The 20,789-nt window shown below is 41.1% G+C and overlaps 1 protein-coding gene across 6 annotated transcripts in view; it reads right to left on the reverse strand.

Moving 5' to 3' along the window:
- Positions 1–291: 291 nt before the first annotated feature.
- Cd47 (CD47 molecule) overlaps positions 292–20,789 on the reverse strand; it is a 55,062-nt gene continuing 34,564 nt past the window's right edge. For 2 of the 6 annotated variants that reach the window (XM_028867472.1, XM_028867471.2), the window contains 8 exons: positions 15,447–15,554; positions 14,255–14,347; positions 13,246–13,338; positions 11,634–11,726; positions 5,692–5,723; positions 4,369–4,393; positions 3,690–3,722; positions 292–1,844 (listed from right to left, as the gene is read on the reverse strand). In XM_028867472.1, coding sequence (XP_028723305.1) covers positions 1,840–1,844; positions 3,690–3,722; positions 4,369–4,393; positions 5,692–5,723; positions 11,634–11,726; positions 13,246–13,338; positions 14,255–14,347; positions 15,447–15,554 — 482 coding nt within the window. In that variant the 3' untranslated portion in view covers positions 292–1,839. Of the gene's footprint in view, positions 1,845–3,689; positions 3,723–4,368; positions 4,394–5,691; positions 5,724–9,875; positions 9,920–11,633; positions 11,727–13,245; positions 13,339–14,254; positions 14,348–15,446; positions 15,555–20,789 lie in introns of all 6 variants that reach the window. The other 4 variants (XR_005092512.1, XM_028867468.2, XM_028867470.2 and 1 more) reach the window with 4 other exon arrangements.

Here is a 20,789-nt window from a genome sequence, read left to right on the forward strand (position 1 = left end):
ATTCAGCTCCCTCTCTATACAGGGATATTTTGAACAGCTACCAAATCAGAGAGGAAACCTACTTTTCTTTAGAAGTACTATTTTCATAGCGTGGTCGGTTTTCTGAGAGGCCTCAGCAGGTCGTAAGTTTAGGTTTGCCATGGACAAACCACTTGGTCCCCACATGAAAGATGACAATAAATTTGGCATACAAGAGGCACATGGAAACATTCAGTGGACTAAGAAGAAACCATTAGTAATGCAAACACAAATACGAATGCCTTATTACACAAACAGGAAAAATTACTGGTATTTTTTTTTTTTTTAGAGGGCACTGGTGAGCAGTCAAAAAAGCTTGGCACATTACCTAGTTTTAAAGTGATCAAATATTTGCATCAAATATAATTCCACCCAATAAGGACCTTGGTTTTTAAATGTATTTACTAACAGCACAAAGTTAGCATTTGCACTTCTGTAGATGCCTCACTTTTGTCTGTACAGAAGATGCATGTGCCTACCTTTTACATGTGCACATACAAACACGCCCACAAAACGAGGTAAAAACAAGTGCTAATAATCTAAAGGTACTCCATGCGATCACAACTGTCAGGACGTTGGTTGTCTTCTAACCGGGTAGGGGATGTGGTCATTTTGTTTTCCTTTTCAAACTTAGGGGAAGAGGAGGAGGAGGAGGCAGGAGACAGGAGGAAGGTGATGAGTGTCCATCATGCAACAAAGAGACAACAGGCGTAAAACCTCCTCCCCGGCCCGGCCAGGGCCTGATGGAGACACATGTTGCCATGCAGGAGACGCATAGTTCAGATTTCAGTCTTGCTTTGTCATGCCTCCCATCAGAAAACATGGGAAGAAACACTGTCGATTTTTGCCTTCAAACCAGAGGTCTGGAATACATATGTTACAACCGTAGCTATTTTTTTCCTTCTTTTTTTTTTTTTTTTTTTTTTTTTGCTGAAGAGTATGAGTGAGCACAGTGCTTTGGGAAGAAGTCTGGCTCCTTTCTGCAACGGACACTACTGTGTCACAGGACCACGTTTGAAGAGGGGGAAAAGGTACTCCATCTTGTACCGTAAATGCAGGCAGCAGGACAGGACAGGGGGCAAAGGGTTGTGTGCAAAGGAAGAAAACCACATCTATAAGGAAAAAATAAAGTATCCAAAATCTGGGTGCACTTTATGTCAAAGGGGTGTGTGTGTGTGTGTGTGTGTGTGTGTGTGTGTGTGAATTGGAGGCAACGCCCAAGAATGAAAACACTAGTGCCATCAATATCATAGCACACACTGGGGGCATACAGGATCTGCCTGGCCAAATGAATGTTTCTACTTCCGTCTCTATCCCTAGGACCCAGAAGTGGCCGTCACATTATTCAGCTAGCAGCATACATGACAAAGCTGCTGGGAACCTGAGTTTACTAAGGCTTGCTGGATACCACTGTTTTTCACAGGTATCTCTGGGTAACCATCAGGTTAATGCTAGGCAAGTCTCATCCAGAACTGATTTAAACCCTGTGTCCAGAGACTCAAGGATCTAGCCAACATTATTCTTGGAAGTTGCCCCTGATACTTTTGCCCCTAGTTGAGTAGAAACAATAGAAAAATGGATTTCAATTGGTTACACGACACAGTCATAATTCTTTTATTAAGTAAATTACAGCTGCTCTGAATATAAACTGAACTGGGATAATCATCTATGGGTCAATGACATGTTCTTTCATAGATGACAATCAGTTACTGTTGCTTGTATTCTTCTTGCCAGCCATGAGTCCTCAAGGTCATGATGCTTAAACACACATGTATTCCTCCACTTTGAACGCTCCAGTTACAGTCCATTACTTCCCCTCACTTATTCTGGAAAATAGAAACATCCACATGTCATCACTACTCACATGTCTACTTCTATGCATTAAGACATGATCTGGTTCTAAACGTGAAGACTGTTTCAGATATATCAAAAATAATGAGAACATATCCGTAAAGGTCACAGAGAGAAATCAGGCAAATCACGAGCCTTTTCAGTTTGCTAAGCAAAATGCCAATGACAAATGAAAATAAAATCAACACAGACTGATTATCTTGGTTTGCTGGGTTAGCTCGGACCAAAGGCGAGAGATGTTGATTTTTCCAAAGCAGAAGTTATTGATCCAAGAATAATATTCTATTGCATTCACTTTAGATTGACACCATTCAGTTAATACACATGAAACAGACTTGTGATCTGTCGTCGGTAAAGCAGATGGCACCTTGAGCCTCAGTCAGTGTGACAGGCCCACCAGGAGCCAGAGTGGATGCCAGAAGATTGAACCCATCAACAGATATTTAAACAAATTGTAATCAGCTAAATGTGGCCAAAATTCAGGGCGCTTCCAAGGTCATTATAGACCTCATGTGCTACACAAACAAGAAAACCAAACAATAGTTCTTTATGCTATCTCCTGACATGGTGACTTTAAGAAAAAAAGTCACATTTTAAAGAAAATTAACAAAGAGGCACTGAAGGTTTTTTACAATGGTTTTCTGCAATTGGAGAAGAGTTTACGTTTTTTTATCCACTTACAGAAAAATAACACCACGACAGGTAAAAGAGAAGAAACAGAATATTTGAAAAACAAGACACAGAGGGCAAATGTGATAAAACCATGCCAGGAATGCTGGCATTCTGTACACTTATTCCCACTAAAACCACTATTTTTAGGTAGCAGTGGCTTGCGTACACAACACACATTTGAAAGCCACAACAAAGCCTGTAACTAGGGGGCCATTCTGGATTTCCCGTTAAACACACGCCTGAGCGCCCTGTTTTAAATTTAGCTCACCCAACGCATGATGGAAGTGTTTTTAATCTCATGCAGAAGTTAATTGTGCTCTGGGGAAGATGGCCTCCTGCGTTACCTGCAGTTCTTTGTTAGGGAGGTGTACCAGCAAGTCACAGGCCTTACAACAGCAACTAAGGAGCCTGGAAGGGTTTCAGGTACTAATGGTGTGAGGACGTTGTTTTGAAAACAGGATGAAAGTACAAATGTAGTTCCTAAATGCCCATGGAGCTAGAGAATCACAGCATGTTAAGGTTAAAAAGAAATGTATGCATTAGGGGGAAGAATCAGCCTTCTTCGGTTAGAATTAACAAGTACATGTGTTGGTCATGGAAACGTGTGTTGCTATTGATCTGGTGTTCAGAAAAGACAGAGAGGCCGGGCGAGTAAGCAAGGCTCTCTCTTTCTCTTCAGTCCTTTCCCACAAGGTTGAAGTTATGGATAGATCACCCCCAGTGTCACAGGCAGCACAATCATCTCCAGGAGGATAAGAGAAGCCCTGTCAAGGGGAGACAAACTCATGCCAGGGTGTCTGCACACTTCATAAAAGCATTTTTAAAGGTTCAATAAACAGGCGCATGACTTGGAGACATGTTTATCAAAAGCAGCAGCTGCTCGGCTGAGGAACCAGGAGGTTCCAGGGTTTGTGAGACCCAACAAGTTTTTGTTCTTATCCACCTACAGAAAAAAATGACACCACGTAGGTAAAAGAAAGAAAGGAGTATCAAACCCGGTCTGGGCTTTAAACATCAAGAAATGTGGACATTCATGATTGACAGTGTCCCTGTTATTTTTTCAAAAGTTGTAATTGCAGGCAGCTCTGCTGTCTCTTTAATGTCCATGCATCAATCAGGGCACAATGACAGGTGAATTTCATACTTACCATCATTCATCATTCCTTTTGATTCTTTAAATGCTGAGGATTAGTAACAAGCAGGCAATTAGTGAGAAGGCAAGTTAGTAAGACTTCACAGCTAGAAATAGTCTCAAAATAAACAAATACGAAACAACACGATGCCAGCTAGTCCTCAACCAGACAGCTAGACTCATTTGAGGCTATCATTCAGGGGACGCATTTCTAATGCTTCACTCCCACGGCATCCACAAAGGCAAACGGACTTACTGGGGAACACAGAAAGGAAGTGAAACACGTGGGTGTCACTCCACGGTGGCAACCTGTGTTTTTTCTAAAACTGACAAATTAGGAATTGGAAGCCACTGAGATTTTTCTCCACCGAGGGTGGGACACGTCACCTTGTCCGCTATAAAAAACGTCAATGGTCCCCTTGCCCAAATGTCCCTTTGCTAAAGTAAGCAACTGCTACAGCACAGCACAGTGAGAACATCGCAGAAGCAACACTACCAATTTCTGATGAACGATCAAGAAAGAATCGAGAGGTCAAGGCAAGAGGACACGTGAACAAAATAGCAAGCAAACAAACAACATTCCCAAACTAGATTCTTCCCCAAGGCAGAGCTGGGCATGCTAATGTCTTTGTGGATCAGTTCAAATTACGATCTGCTAATGGACCAAGACTACTAAGTTTATAATAATCACATACCGTTAAGGGGTTCCTCTACAGCTTTCTGGAAAATATTTAAAATATATTTATATAAAATAAACGTTATTTCATAACTTTTATGCTAAAACTTACACTACCATTGAACCTGTATTATAAATGGAGACTCCTATGGTTTAAAAGCAAAATAAGATAGCAAAAGCTAATGAAACAAGGCTTCCCAAGGTTAGTTAATGGTTTAATAATAACCAAATTATTCTCTTAGTATTTTTTCCTGTGCAAAATTTCCCACACCACCCACCATTCTCAGTTCAAGAAATCTCATGAAAGTATTAATGCACAAACATGCAAATTGCAGCAAGAGACAGAAAATACAGTTAAATAAGAGATGGTAGCGGAGCGGAATCATCGTCACATCATGCAAATTGAACTCAGTAACAGCAAGAAATTGTTGGGATTTAATGGTCCATTGGTCAAGTTATCTATGAGAGGCGCTAGGAAAACTTCTGGCTGCTTGTGACTATCACGGCTATGACACCAGCCTCTTCAGAATAAAAGGCTGAAGTAAATTAACACACTCGGCCCCTGCCTGCCCTTCGGGTGTGTTCTTTGAGGCTGCCACATTTATCTGTCAGTCATCATTTACAGGAAGCTGAGTACAAGACAGTCCCCTTCAGATCTTAATTCCATGTAAGAACTCTCAGGCCTGTCGCCATGGTGAGTCAATATGGTAGTTTTTTTTTTTTTTTTTTTTCTCCCGCTCATACATCTCCTTCTGAATCTGTTCTTTTTCTTAGAATTTCCCCAAAGAGCTTATGAAGGTAGACAAACACAATGAGACCTGTAGTATACTTTCAGGAAAGAAAAGTGCTGATAAAATGATAAAATTTGGGACAGATTTTTTTTTTTCAACAAGAGATACCATATAGACTGTATTTTTAAGTGAAGTCAGTTTAGCACAAACTTCTCTTCCTTAATGTCATGCTTGAAACTGTCATTCTATGAACTCACATCAAAAAAAAAAAAAAAAAATCCAGCAGGTGGGGGAGACATATTGGAATCAGCTTCCTTCTGATGGAAGAGATAACCACATTCCTTCTCAAAGACTGTCCAATTCTGGATATATAAATTGAGTACAACTTTACAGGATCACTTCTCCTATCTCATAGGTATTTAAATGTTCCAAGGTAAGTCTTACAATAGAATCAGACCCATTCATACCCAGGCCCTGAAATGATTTCTGCATTATCTTAATTGGATGTCACATTAAGCGGAGAGCAAAACCGTTCAATATTCCAATTATCAACCCCTCATTTTAATCCACCAAACAATCATTCTTAATTCATTTAATAAACTTGAACTTACCCTAGGAGGTTGTATAGTCCTCTGGTTGGAAGCTGGTATAAATAAAAAATATAAATTCAATAATTAAAATAAATGAAGCAATACAGTACTTAATTTTAAGATAACATGTTCAGGGCTAAAACCAGAAGGTGCTAGATACTCCAATGAAGGAGTTCTGTTTTTTTTTTTTTTTTTGACAGGGTTTCTCTGTGTAGCTTTGCACCTTTCCTGGTACTCACTTTGGAGACAAGGCTGGCCTCGAACTCATAGAGATCCGCCTGCCTCTGCCTCCCAAGTGCTAGGATTAAAGGCGTGCGCCACCACCGCCCGGCTAGGAGTTCTGGTTTTGATGGTCTATTTGAGAACTACAGAAGACTCTTGACTATATACACTGATGGGAGAAAAGGAAGCAAATAAGATGCCTACGGCAGCTTTGCTCACGTGCATGTGTCTCTGGCATGTCAGTTACTTACTCTACATCATGTTGAAAGATGCTGTCAACTACTCTCTCCCACCAGGGTCCCGTCTCTGCCTGTTGCTCCGATGGCTTGGACAGAATGTGGCAATGAGTCACTTCCCCTCCAGAGCATCTTCCTTAGCACTGTTCTCGTCCCTAGTCTAGTGGCCTTCCCTCCCTTTCTCCCTTCTGTCCAGTCTTCAAAGCTCTCAACAGCTAACAAAGTAAAAGAAAAAACAAAAAACATGACGATCCCACTGAGCTGAGAGCTATCCCGGACAGCCAGCTTCGGACCAAGCAGGGCCTGCTCTGTGGATTTGTCCTTGGCATTCTGGGTTGCTCCCTTCATTGCTTCTGAACAGATTAGCCATTGAAGATGCAAGAATAGGGAGCACGCACTAAATGACAAGAGGGAAAAGAACAACTTTGGATTGGTAAGAAAGAAAACTTCCATATGAAACCGGGCCAGGAAACCCTAGAGTGACCAAAGCCATTCTTTCACACATGGCCAGTGCCCCAAAGCCAGGAAAACATGACCAGCAACACTCTCTCAATGACTCAATACTCTTTGGCTAGCCATAATTTCCTACCACACCCATCTATCTCAGTTCAAGAAATCTAAACTTCTCAAAATAACTTTTACAGTACAAGCATTCAGAGAACAACCCTGAATGCACAATGTAGTTTTAAGATAAGCGTGGAGCAGAATCATTTCCGAGTCATGTGGAATGCTGAGAAACAGGGTTAGGGCTTGTAGGGTTCCAGTGAAACCCTGCTGGCTAGCAGACAAAGGCGGGCCCAGGACAGCCAAATTCCCCCACCCTGCCCATGCAGACTCAGCAAGCTTCTAACGCTGACAAGGACCAGGCTGTCTCAAACAGGAAAACTGCAGCTACCGCAAGAATTAGAAGAGGACAAATAAAAACAACTAGAGACTTGGTGATGGGAAGGGCAGGTAAAAAAAAAAAAAAAAAAAAAAAAAAAAAAAAAGACTAAACAGAAAGGAAGCAAGGAAGAGCTTGGGATGTAGAGCCACAGGCAGGAAAGTGCTTACAGGAAGAGAGGAGCTAGGAACCATCACAGTGAATGAAGCAAGGGATGGAAGCAAAATGCAATGCTCTTCAGTTATGTAAACTGAACTCAATCACAGGGATGGTAAATGCTCAGCTGTAAAAGGCTTTTACACCTTCCCCACCAAGGCTCAGGGGACACTGGGCAAGAGAGGACAGAAAGAATCTAAGGGCTGGGAGACACGAGGCAGAGCTACAGAATGCTATCTTCTGGACAGGATAACGCACATTCTCATCAGAAACTCAATGCAACTATACTTGCCTACAATGCACCCTAACAAGAATGGGCCTGTCAGAAGCCAGACATTGATGGGAGAGGGACCCAAGGAGGGTCTGAGTCCCCACCATCAAACAGATGGCCAATGGCAGATTCTGAGAACTGGAGAATTACTCCCTCAGTTGAGTAAATACTCATGAACCCACCCAGGCTCCAACCGAGTTTCAAAATAACGGTCACACAGATGGCCCTGGTCAAACTCACTGGATCTTCAAACAAAACAGTAACTCATGAATATGGCTAAGAGACTTGCAGGGAGGAGAGTGGGCTGATGAGGGCAGGCGATAGTAATCAGAATGCACTGAGAGTGTGTGTGTGTGTGTGTGTGTGTGTGTGTGTGTGTGTGTGTGTGTGAAAACATCAAAACATCAAAAGACACATTTAATAATAAAATATAAAAGATTGAGATAGCACCATAGTGTATGCATATATTCAAAAACAGGAGTAAAAAAAAAGGATGCTTAGCTGAGAGTACACGCAGAAGCCATATTGGTGCCACTCTCAACCTCGGGCAGAGAAGTTTCTTTCTGCAGTTGTTCATTAGTGGTTAGTACAGACTCAAAACAAGTCAGAGTGCTGAGAATCAGTGACTGTGACTGCCCAGCCCAGTCAACCTCTCTCCACCCAAGGCTCAGCGACCAGATCGGAAGAGTGACCAGGAAGAGTCTGAGAGCAGGAGGATGGAGAGGAGAGCTGTGAAACGATGTCTGGACATGACGTCACTGACGGACACACCATCTCACAGTAGAGGCAGCTGCTTACACAGGAACTGCACCAGTTCAGGCCAACCAAAATTCCAGCATGGTCGGGGAGGGGCTCACGGGACCTTCACCCCTAGGTGAAGAGTTATTGGCAGCTGATGGTCACTGAGGGAGGGGAAATCAGTTTTCTCTGGTGATGGGCTCCACTAATTGGACTCAGGAGACTATCATTATCATCATCATTATTATTGGCAAAAAATATTGCCCATGCACATGTGGGCTTTTGGTTTTTGAGACATTCCTGTTCCTGAAAGTAACCCCAATAAAACTCATTGGTTCACTCAATTGGACTTTGAGGTTTACCATGCTTTAATCTGCCACTGTTTTTCTACCTGGGAAGAGGAAAGATTTCCCATCTCCCCAGGAATACTGCATAATATTTTAAAATTATATTGAAGCTCATAAACACGTTCATTGTAAGTAATACTAAGAAGTGCTCTGCTGAGCTTCTCCCCGCCTCTCCACCAGCACATGGTGGCTGCTAGGTTCTCACTTTCAAGTCTGATTTGCCTAGCTCACTCTGAAACAGAACTATAGGAACGCCATACGCTATGATGGCCACTAGTCAGTCCCGATCCTCGGCTATCATAGAACTAGCTGTATGAGACTTAATGTTACCTGAGTTAATGCTCTCTAGTGGGGATGTAAGCCATGTGATAAAGAACGGGGATGATTGGTCTGTTGCTATCACGTGTCATGAACCTGGGCACTGGTAGGTTTGTTTGTTTGTTTTTTTTTTTAAATCAAAAGCTTTAAGCATTCCACACATGTTTACTTGCAGTCTTATAATGATTCTTGGTATGTTGCTCTCACTCTGAAATACCTGACTACATGCCATAAATATATTTTCAGGCTTTCAATTCCCTAGGAACCATTTTTCTAGTGATTTATATATAGCTTGTAAACAATGGACAAGAAAATAGATCTGAATAAATACACACACAATCTATGTGTGTTTCTGTAGCATTTCGGAACACCTGAGATGTTGCAGCAGGCATTGTTCTGACTACCACCAAGTTGATTTGAACCAGCATGGCTGTACTTGCTCCTCTAACTGTACTGAATGATAATGGCTTTAAAAACAACTCCTGTACCACATAAAATAATGATTTCAGGTGCCCTACCCAAAAACAAGCTCTGCTTTAGGAAGTACGGTTAGTTCCCTTTCATATTTCTTATGTGCTCATATTAAGTTATTATAATTTTCCGACTTCATAAAATTAAAATCCTTCTCATAAGAAAAAAACAATATAATTTAAAAATTATATTTTGCCATAGAAAGCAAAAGTTAAAATCACATCCCTTAAAATTGCAATTAAGGCTACAAATTTAAACTCAGAAATAATGAAAAATATAAAAGCTATGATTCTCACAGGGATATTAACTCACTTTAGAAAGAGAACTTTTTTTTTAAAGTATGTGAGAATTTTATTACATTTCAATCAAATGTCACCCATTTCTACAATGTTGTATGCAACAAGCAGGAATTATTTTGGAAATACAGCTTTCACTTCCTAATAAAAATGCTCAAATTTGCAACCTTAATGCTATATACATTCAGATTTATGCAGTCAGAACACATAAGCAAAACATTCATTGTCCTAGTCTACTACAGTATCTAAAAAGCAGCCATCCTGTACCTTTTTTCTTGCCTTTCAACTGACCGAAGGTGTCTCTCTCCACTCTGGGGTCAGACAAGTTGATTTGAAAAGTTAATTTAGGATAGTCTCAAAGTGTCAATAAAACTGGACTAAATTCTTAACTTACAAACAATATAATTATCTAGCAAATCATAAAGAAAAAAATATCTCTGGGTACTTTGATTTCACTCGTATCACAGTAATGTGCAATTCCAGCGGCTTTCCGGGCTTCACAGGGACATAAGCCATGGAGGAAATGCGAGAGCCGAGGCAGAAACCAGCCACTGGGTGATGGCAATTCTCATGGCAGCTATGCTGCACATCACTCATGACCAGATATGGAAGCCAAGGAACAAAAGGATGCATTCCAGATAGAGCGGAAAAAATAAGAGCGGAGAGTTGACCATCAGTCAGAGACACCTAGTCCCGCTGCGTTGGAGTTATATGAATACTGCAGGTCACATACTGTTCTCAGCATTCATGGGAGCAACAAAAATCAGCAGTGTCAGCCTTCAAGTCCAGACACAGGCTGATTGGGAGACTAACAAAAATAGAATATGCATCAGAATTCAAGGCACCAGAGGCAGCTCCTGAGCGCCAGCCTGCTACAGATGTCTTAGTTTTGTGTTTCATGGGGTTATGCAGCATAGTATCAGGACAATTCAGTAAGCAACAACTAATATTTATGAACACAAAAACTAAAGGCAGGTAGACTTTGGAGTATTTTAACTGTTTATGTAAAAACATTAACTAAGAGAAAAGAATATATATTATATGTATGCAATAGACCAGACTTCATGATCAGAGATTAAGAAATGAAGTTCAGAAATAAAGGCAAATTTTCTTTGAAAGTCTTATGTAAATAACATGAAAAATTTATTGCCTATAATGATTCAACTCTTGCATTAATTTTTAGAAAACGTTCATCTGAGAACACATTGGAAACGCTGATTTGTTTCAATGACTTTTAACATTTGATTTTCTTGTTACACAATGATATGTTCACTGTATTTCATTCAGATGACAAATGACCTCTTTTAAGGGGGACTGTCATAAATCGGGTGGCTGGGGACAGGTATGGCTTAGGTAAGGCATACTCTCATTCAGGCACCGTGAAAAGCACCTGCCTCTGTGTACACGTGTCCATGTTTCCGTCTGCAGAGATAGCTGAGATTGGCAGGCTAATCACCAAACAGTGAGGGCAAGTACCAAAAACTGACCAGAAGCTGATGGAAAAGGCAGTCAAATCTTGAATTTAAAGATCTCTTACTATACTGGGTTGTGACTAGAAGCGTTTTTAAGTAGTGCACTGGAAGCCATGGCGCACTCAATTAAAGACGTGACAGGTTTTAATTCCCAGTTCCTGTCTCTGCTGGAGTGTCTGGGTGTGTAAGCAGTGTATACAAAGGGCAGACACACCAAGAGCTCCACAAGAGGACCCTGGAACAAGGAATGAACCTTTCATAGTCATTTCAAATGGAGCCTTTGAAGGTGTCTTCATTGGCTTATAAAAATAAATTCCATATTTCTAGTACACAAAGCCACCTCCTCTCTTCACTGGTAACTCAAACTGTGTGAATTCACATGCCTTCCCCCCGCTCCCCCTCTTTAACTGCCGTCTCTCCAATGATATTTTTCTCATTTTTGGAGACATCAGTCGATTTCTATCCTCAGCTGGAGAAACTGACTCAACTCATTTTCTAAGTTACAGATCTGAAATTCACCACAGAGGCTTAAAAAGTAGTGAGATTAACTTACCGACAAATTTCATATAAACTAGTCCAAGTAATTCTGGTAAAGCTATGATACCCAAACCTGAAATCAAAAGGGGGCCGTGCACTGGTTCACAAGCTGTAGGACAAATGGAATTTTGTTAGAAATGTAGATAAAGTAAACAAACTTTAATTTAAAGGGATCATCAATAACTAATAATATAAAGGTTTTTTTTTTCTTTTGGTGTGTTTGGTGGTGCCAGATTCCCACCTCTGTAGATTTATACTAGGCAAATCATGCTAGCACTAAGCACACCTCAGCATCTGCCAATGATCAGCAAAAACATGACCTGCAAGTATGCAGTATAAGAATATCTTTATTACCAACTCAGCAAAATAGCCTAATTATTAAAAAAAATTAAACATAGTGTACTGTTATCATATCAAGATTAGTGAAAAATAGTGCGTAAAGTCCAAGGTGTCCAGCAAGGGCAGTCTGGTTATTTGACAAGTTCTCCCTCAAATATGGGCACCCTTGTTGGGCTAGAAACAGTCATCCCACAAACCATATATAGGCAACATTTCTGTAGCAAAGGGAAAGACACTATTTGCACTGGTGCACGTGTGAGTGTATGTGTGTGTGTGTGTGTGTGTGTGTGTGTGTGTGTGTGTGTGTGTGTGTGTGTGTGTCTCGGGGCGGGGGTGTTGAAAAAGAAAGGGTCACAATTCCAAATGCTGAAAAATACACGGAGAAGCGAAATCATCCCTCCCTGATGGTGTTACCAAACAGAGTTTGCCAGTTTGCTACAAAAATTAGCTGTACCTTACCACACAATGCAAAAATTACAGCCCTTGGTATTTAGCCAACTAAAGCTGAAAATTTATATCCACACAAACACATGCTCAGTGATGTTTACAGTAGCTTTATTCATCTGTCACAAACAGAGAGAAGCCACCAGGATGGCCCCTCAGTAGGTGCACGCAAAATACTAAACACATTATGGCAACAATATTTTTTTTCAGCACTAATGAGCTATCAAGCTATAAAAAAAAAAAGACATGGATGAAACTTAAAAAGGAAGGAAACCCTTGGGAAAAGGCACAATCGTAACCTCTGTGCTGTGTATAGACAAGATCTGTGCTTTTCTCACAGTATAAATCTAGCTCTAAGGCCTTTTGGGAAATGCAAAAACTACGTGGCAAGTTAAAATAAAAAAAACTACGTGATGTCAGGGGTTAGGGAGAGGGACAGATGAACAAGCAGAACATGGGGGGTAATTCCACGTGATACCACAATGGGCATACACGCCACTGCACATGCGTCACAGCTCCAGAATGTATTGTACAACCCCAGCAACCAACCATGATGTAAGCTACTAATTTGGGTTGGTAAGAATGCCTCCATGTCGGTTCATCTGCTGTACGGGTGTGAAATGCTGTGGGAAGCTGTGGCTGGATGGGGACTAGAAAAATGGGTGGGGTACAGGGTAAGTCTCTGTACTTTCCACTAGGTTTTTCTATGAATCCACAACTGTTCTAAAAGAAAAGGCCATACAGTTAAAAAAAGAAAAAAAAAAAAAAAAGAAGACAACAGGGAAGAAATGAGAGCTCTAACTTAACTGAAATGAAAACCAGAAACATAGAAGAGTGTGACTCACCCATGATGCAGAGACACAGTCCAACCAAAGCAAGGACATAGCCCAGCACTTGAGTGATCAATATGGGGACAGTGAAGGAGGTCATTCCAAAAGCTGAGGGAGGAAGAAGACATAATAGGGACGTGTCGAGAACACCGAGGAAGCAATTACTCGGCCTGGCATTTGACACGCTCAAAGATGGGACTGTAGTTCCTCATCAGACGACATGTTTTCTAGCTAACTTTTCCGCCGGAGTGTCCGTTCCAGACTCACACATTCTGCAAGCTTTTCTTGTCGGCCGTGTGAGGGGGACTGGCAGCTTTTACCAAATTCTCGAAACAAGGTCCTTGTTACAGTTGTAAACTGTACGGTATGAATGGCTTGTTATGCCTGGCTTACCCACATGCACACCACTGCTTGGGGGGAACACACCACCACACAAATATAACCTCTGTGCTGTGTGTGTGGACAAGATCTGTGCTTTCCTAACTAACCTTTGGATACATCTAGAGGACCTAAGAATCAGTGCCAAAAGAGACTCTTGAACAATAACAAAACATGACCTAAATCACAGAAATTACATTGATTATAGTTGGAACAGCCATACTTTTCAGTGTCGCCAAAAATAGGAAACTGGGTTTCTAAAATTTGTGACTTATAACTCCATCTTATAGAACCAGTCTTTTTACTGCAAAGGGCTAGTAAAAAGAATGCTTCGAATACTGACTTATAGCTACAAAAAAACTAAAATTAGAATATGCAAATAGCCATTAAAATTATACAGCACACTTTAAAATTACACCAATTTCATCAAATATGCAAGAAGATGGCTTTTCATAAAACAATGGTTGAGAAGACCTAGCAAGCTGAAAAATCAATCTGTATGGGAAATGTCACTAAGAATACAATGGACAATCTAATAAAACAACTTGTACTGAACTGTTAAAACCATACAGGGATATTTCCACCAAAGTACTATTTTTTTTTTAAGGGAAAAAGCCAAAACCAGGCTGTAAGAGCAAATACTCACCCGTCATAAACACATTGTACTGCAGTGGTATTAATACTCCTATAGAGATGACAATGAGCCCAAGTCCAGAAGCACTCTTTACAGGGTTTTCTCCTGTTGTAAATAAATATATTTAAAATATTTTCTGATGTATCTCTTTATGAAGTTACACACTTCGTTTATTAAATATTTTAATTTCAGTGCTATCTTATACACTGTAAAAGGCTTAAAATGTTTTCCCTGAGTTCATACAAAATAAGTAATTCTTATTTTAACATTTAAGGCCAAGCTGAAGGATTTGTATCTCAACATACTGAATCCATTATTTGGTTTTAACTCTTTTACTGTCTTCATAGTTCCAGATGATAAACTTGCCCTCACTGTCCACCATCCATTCATTCAGTATTCAGCCTGTCCCCAGGCCAAATCAAGTGCTCCTTCATATTGTTTCCTGACTCTATCACGTTCCCAGGCCCTCGCCAGCCCTGGATGCAAACAGGGCTACCAAATCCGTGTTCTAAAGCTCCGCCTGTGCGGGATGGCAGTGGGGTTCTGTGGTCTGCCATGGTGGGTCCCGGCCTTTGCTTTTCTCCCCCTCTGCCCCTTGCCACTCTTTTCTACTCATATTCTCTCGGCTGCAATGACCACTTCAGAAAGACACGGTTCCCATGTGCAGGCCCATTTCCACGTCTTAGCCAGTGAGGCCTGCCTCCAGAGCGGATTTAATGGGGGCCCTGGTTATATTCCCACCTTCCCGTTCCTAGAAAACTATGAGTACCACCTCACGTGGCAGAAAAAAATACTGAATGGGAAAAGATATGCTACTAAATTAAGGACGTAAATTGTGTGAGCGCCTGAGTACCTACTTCCTGAGTGTCGGTGGAGATAGGAGAAGGGAGAGAGAGACCTCACACACACACACAGCAGACCCAGGGCAGGAGGAGGCAGTGACAGGGCTGCTCTACTAGCTGGGGAATTCTAAGCACTGCCTGCAAACAGGAGAAGCTAGAAGAGGCATGGCAAGGGTTCTTCCCCAGAAGGGTCTACAGCCCTTGAAAGAGACTGCAGGTCCTCCAGAGAATTTCTATTGCTTGAGACCACATCATTTGCCACAAAGCTGTCACAGCAGCCCTATAAACCAACACACGGCCCCTCGGGGTGCCTCTCCCATCAGCCCCGCGGCAGCCCGGATCCCAGAGCCCGTGCATCTTACCCGGGATGAGGAGGATGGCCCCGACAATGACGATGATAGTGAGCACAGTCCCGGTGATGAGCAGCAGAATGATTCTCTTATTCGTGCGAGTGGATTTATATTTCAGTGCTTAAAGGAAAAACAAAGAATTACATAACTCAGTCACAAGGGATGCCATTTTTATAACACAGAATGTGAGAGAGAAAGTGATAACTCCCCATATGTGACTAACCTCAGGAGCATAACTCCTTACCATCAAGTCTCCTCCTACCCCTGCATTTTTATAAGGGATGGCCCTGTAAATGTGGATGTTGAAGGTGTAGGTGACATTTTATCCCCTGATACAATAAAACTACATATAGTAGGCTTTCTAAATCGAAGCATCATTAAGCCCTTTTCACATTTTCCCCCAGCAGTGGATCTGTGCATACAATATGGCAGAATTCCTGAACCCCACATACTAGATGCCATTAAGAGTTCCCCCACTTCCCTACTTATCAATGACCGTGTTTTCAGGCATTGTCAATGTCCCCAGAGGGGCAAAATCACCCAAGTAACACATCAGAGGCTACACAATGCTGATAAGACATAACTACTTAAAGAACAACACTGAGAAAACAAATATCCATTTTTTTAAAACTTAGTAGGACATCTAGAAGTTGGGGCAATTTAATTTGAAGATGGAAACAGAATAAACATTAAACAAATCACATCCTTGTAAAATCTCTATGGGAAAAAAATGCCTAAACTTTCAACTAAGACATTGAAATAAAAGCACCGCCAGCATTCAAGAGGTTTCATGGCAGACACCACTGGTCCTGATGCAGGTCCACCCTCAGGTACTGCTACCCTCCCTGAGACCACAGATACTGAGTGATGAGCATCACAACATTTTCTTTTGATCTCCTTTGGCTTTTTTGTTTGATTAATGTTGAAATTATTTTTTTCACTGAGAGAGAGAGACAGACAGAGAGAGAGAGAGAGAGAGAGAGAGAGAGAGAGAGAGAGAGAGAGAGAGAATGAATGAGAATGGACCATTAAAGGCCATCTGAGGTCAGACTGAAGAGAAGAGAACTGCCAGATGTGAGACTGGCATGCTGGTGGTGCCACCTACACACTGATGTCCTGCTTGCTGGCGACCATGGGCGTGTGCTGGTTTGAATGAGAAATGGCCCTTAGGCTCATACATTTGGACACTTGGTGGTGCTGCCTGGCCAGGGGGGTGGGGTGGGAGGATAATGGAACTTTTAGGTCATGGAGCCTTGTTGGAGGAAATAGGTCATTAAAAGCAGGCTTTAGGAGTTTATAGACTCTTTTTCCAGTTCTCTCTCTCTCTGCTTTGTGTTTAAAGCTGAAGATAGGATCTCTCTGCTCCATGGCTGCCATGTATTTCTGCCATTATGGACTTTCCCTTCAGAACCATAAGCCAAAGATAAATATCTCTTCTTTAAATTGCTTTTGGTCATGATATTTTACCACAGCAACAAAAAAGTAACTAATACAGTGGGGAATTGTTTTAAATGTTGTATTTGCTTTTAATTTTCTTCTACCGAAATGATGAACAGATTAAACATAACAAAATTGGAAAAGTACTTAATGACCGTAATAAAAATCTATCATGAAGACACCTGAAGACTTTTATTGCTCTTCCCGTTCTAGCCTCTTTCCTGTTGTGAAAAACACTCTTTCTGTAAATGACTTGGGAGAGGGAAGGGCTTATTTCAGCCTACTGGTTACAGTCTATCATTGAGGGATATCAGGGCAGAAACTCGAAGCAGAAACCACGGAGGAACACTGCTTGCTGGCTCACGCTTAGCTAGAGTTCTTACACAGCCCAGGAGCACCTATCTGTACTGGGCACAGTGCTGCCCACAGTGGGTTGGGCATGAATTGTCAATCAAGACAATTCACCATAGGCCAATCTGATCTGGGCAATCCTTCAACTGTCCCTTCTCAGATGACGCGCTGGGCTGTGTGTCAAGCTGACAGTTAATGCTAACTAGCACAGCCTCCTACCCATTCTTTTGATTACAACCTCAGTTTTCTAGTCAATCCAGGAGGAGCCAGTGGTCTAAGCAATGAGAGTCCACAAAGCTGAGTAACTGACACTCTTAGGAACCAGAGTGCATCATGTGGCAAGATCCCTGGGCTTCGGTTTGGTGGGTCACCTCTCTCCAGTCTTGGAGCTCACATGACATCTGTTGGGTCCCACCCCTGCCTCCTCAGAAGGAGGAGTCTTCACCGCTTCCCGACTTTCAGATCTCAAATACCAACTAGAAAGAAACTGAGTGTTTGGGTCACAAAAGACAAAGACCTATTTCGGAAAGGCAGAAACACAATATTTCTCTAGGCATATGGTTCATTTTCCATTTAGTACCATATATATTGCTATCTAAATAGAGCATGAAAATGCAGCAAAAGTTGTGACATAAAAGCCGCTTTAAATGTATCACACAATCAATCCAGGTTTAATTAAAAAAAATACGAACCATTAAAAGTGAAAATAAGAGTTTGAACAACACATAAACTCCATCCCTTTCAGGCTGAGCAGACAGAGCTGCCGAAAGGGAAATATCATCAACAATAGCAACAACAACAACAACAATGCCCAAAAAATATTACATCAATAGGTCTTTCAAGTAATCTACGTGTTGGAGTCAGCCTTAGTTCTTGGTGACTGGTTCAACTACTATTTTCCAGGCTACTTACTTTTTCTTAAACAGCTATTGTAGCAAATATATTACTGGGTCTTAAGTAATCCCAAGCAGTGGAAGAACATCTGTGTTTTCTTGAGCAAACATTCAGAGGGCATCTCTTCTGGCTCATATTCTTTGCTCACAATGGCTGCATTCAGCCAGGCCCCACAGCAGGCGGAGAAGGTATCTGGTTAGTCCAGTTATCAGTGTTCTCGGGGACAATGAGATTCCATAGAACTCAACAATTTCAAGGGTCTTTACTGGTGATTTCTTCTTGTTCTTTAAAAAGTGGATTTATCTTTATTTACCCAATTTATTAAGCCATTAAACACAACAAAGACAACATGGATGCAAGAATTTCCAAAATGCGTGGGATAAAAATTATTTTAGGTTTTTTTGTTTATTTGTTTTTTTAAAGACAGGGTCTCTCTATGTAGCCCGGGCTGTCCTGGATGAACCTCTCTATGTAGACCAAGTTGACTTCACACTCACTAAGACCACCTGTCTCTGCCTTCCGAGTGCTAAGATTAAAGGCACACACCCCTACACCTGGGTTAATTTAATATATTCTTCACAGCAGGCTTTTATCAAACTTCCTAGCATAATTTTGCATCTTAGCAAAATAATCCACACGGTTTTAATAATGTGTATGTTTTTAAAGATTCCTCTCAGCTAAAACTACTGAAACCAATACTTAAAATACTTAAGAAATAATAGCACTTACATTTTGTTTTTGGAGACAGAGTCTCACCAAACAGCCCTGGATGGCCTGGAACTCACTCTGCAGATCAGGCTGAGATCAGTGTGTGCCATCACACTCCGGCCAGAATTCACAGTTTTAACAAAGAGTTTCTAACTTTACTGCTACCAGATACAAGAAAACCAAGTATCAGGGAAAACCGTATGAGGTGACTTCATTTGTTTTGTGATTCAGTCTCCTTATGCAGCCCACGATGACCCTTGAATCAATATCCCTCCTGCCTTTTTATTAATCTATATCAAGGAACAAATAGTGGGTTGCTTTACTCGACAAGGACTGTGTGATTCTGACTCAACCAACCCATGGAAGGCAGAAGTCTAGTCTAATCTTAGTTTCTTGTGTACTAAATCTTCCAGTGAATGAAGAATCTACATGCTCTGCCAGAGACCCGAAAGAGGAGCTAATGTTATGAACAGACACAATTTTTCTGGTCTCTGCCACTGACACACAGCACATATTAAGATGGCACCTGAGTTGTGGCTGATGAAATCTAGCAAAATAACCAAGCCAATTTGGGCTTAAAAATACAATCTATCATGTTAAACTTTTATGATCCTCTAAAAATGAGATACAGAACACCCACAAAGGCCCACTCAGACTGTGCACTACCTAGAAAAACCCAACGCTTGCTCAAAAGACATGACATTCACACAGTCCCTAGCCACATGAGTAGGGTAAAGAGACAGGAGGTAGGCTATGGAGATTGAATTTATATCAGATTAAGAGTAAATGATAAAGGGAGCCAAAACCATCAATTTAATTATCATAGTGGTTTTTTTTTTCTGATAACTCTGACAAAGTAATTTAGAATCCTTTGGTGTCTGTTGGGCTGTAAACTAATACTATTTTCAATATAATTTGATAAAGTACATAGGATTACTTTAAAAAATCAAAGTCAAATTTCATTTTTTAAACACACACACATAGATGAAGGCCTTGTGGAAATGGTGCTGGAGAAAAATGAACTGCCATGTATAAAGTGTTTACTTGCCACAAGTGCGTAAGATAACTGTAACAGATTCCACATCCTAGCCAACTTCTCTGATGAAATAAGTTTATAAAGATGAATACTACTGAAGATCATACTCCCCGTCCATAGGACCTAGGGGGGGAAAAAGCTTTTTTTTTTTTTTTAATGGCAAATATTTGAACACAACAGAGGAGAATGTCCAGCAGACATCTACTGATGACAGATTACCCTGTTTCAATGGAAGGTTCTAGAATTTCAGAGTATAATCAAGAGCAGTGGTGTCTGGATTTTGGAAGCATAGAGCAACTGGCGACTACACTTCTATAAGAGTAAAATGCTGTGCTACATACAGCTTGGGCCAGTTCCTCTTACAGTGAGGACAGTGAGTAACTACACAGCTTAGGGATCTGATGAGCACTATAGGGAAAGGATCAAGTATAACACTTGAATAAAATTAAACATCATTTACAATTAGGGCCCACCAACCAGGTCACAGGCTGACTTTTGGTAGTAGTATTTATCAGAATGATATTTTTAGTTTCTTGCTTGAATAGAACTCTCCACTTCTATTTAGTATTTCTTCTCATGTCTTGAGAATTATTTTTCCTATTTACTGAGAAAAAAATCCCTGTACCATCACTTGTTTACCACGTGCTTCCAAGGTCTTGCCATTTTCATTAAGCTAGGCTCCAGAGGGCTTAGTGAGACCTCAAGGCTCTTGTGATGGACACTTGTTTTCTTTGAATTTTCCAACAATGATCTTCACAGCAACATTTGCCCAAATACCACCAAGTGATAACCAAAATATCCATGGGGCAACCTTAAGTTGGGATGAGACAGAAAAGGAAATGAAGGATGTCTAGAATACCCAGAAATAAATTCCAGAAGCTCTCACTTTCACAGTTCTGACATGCATGGATTCCATGGCTTACTTGTAT

This window comes from Peromyscus leucopus, chromosome 12 (assembly GCF_004664715.2).
Source record: "Peromyscus leucopus breed LL Stock chromosome 12, UCI_PerLeu_2.1, whole genome shotgun sequence".
NCBI classification, from domain to species: Eukaryota; Metazoa; Chordata; class Mammalia; order Rodentia; family Cricetidae; genus Peromyscus; species Peromyscus leucopus.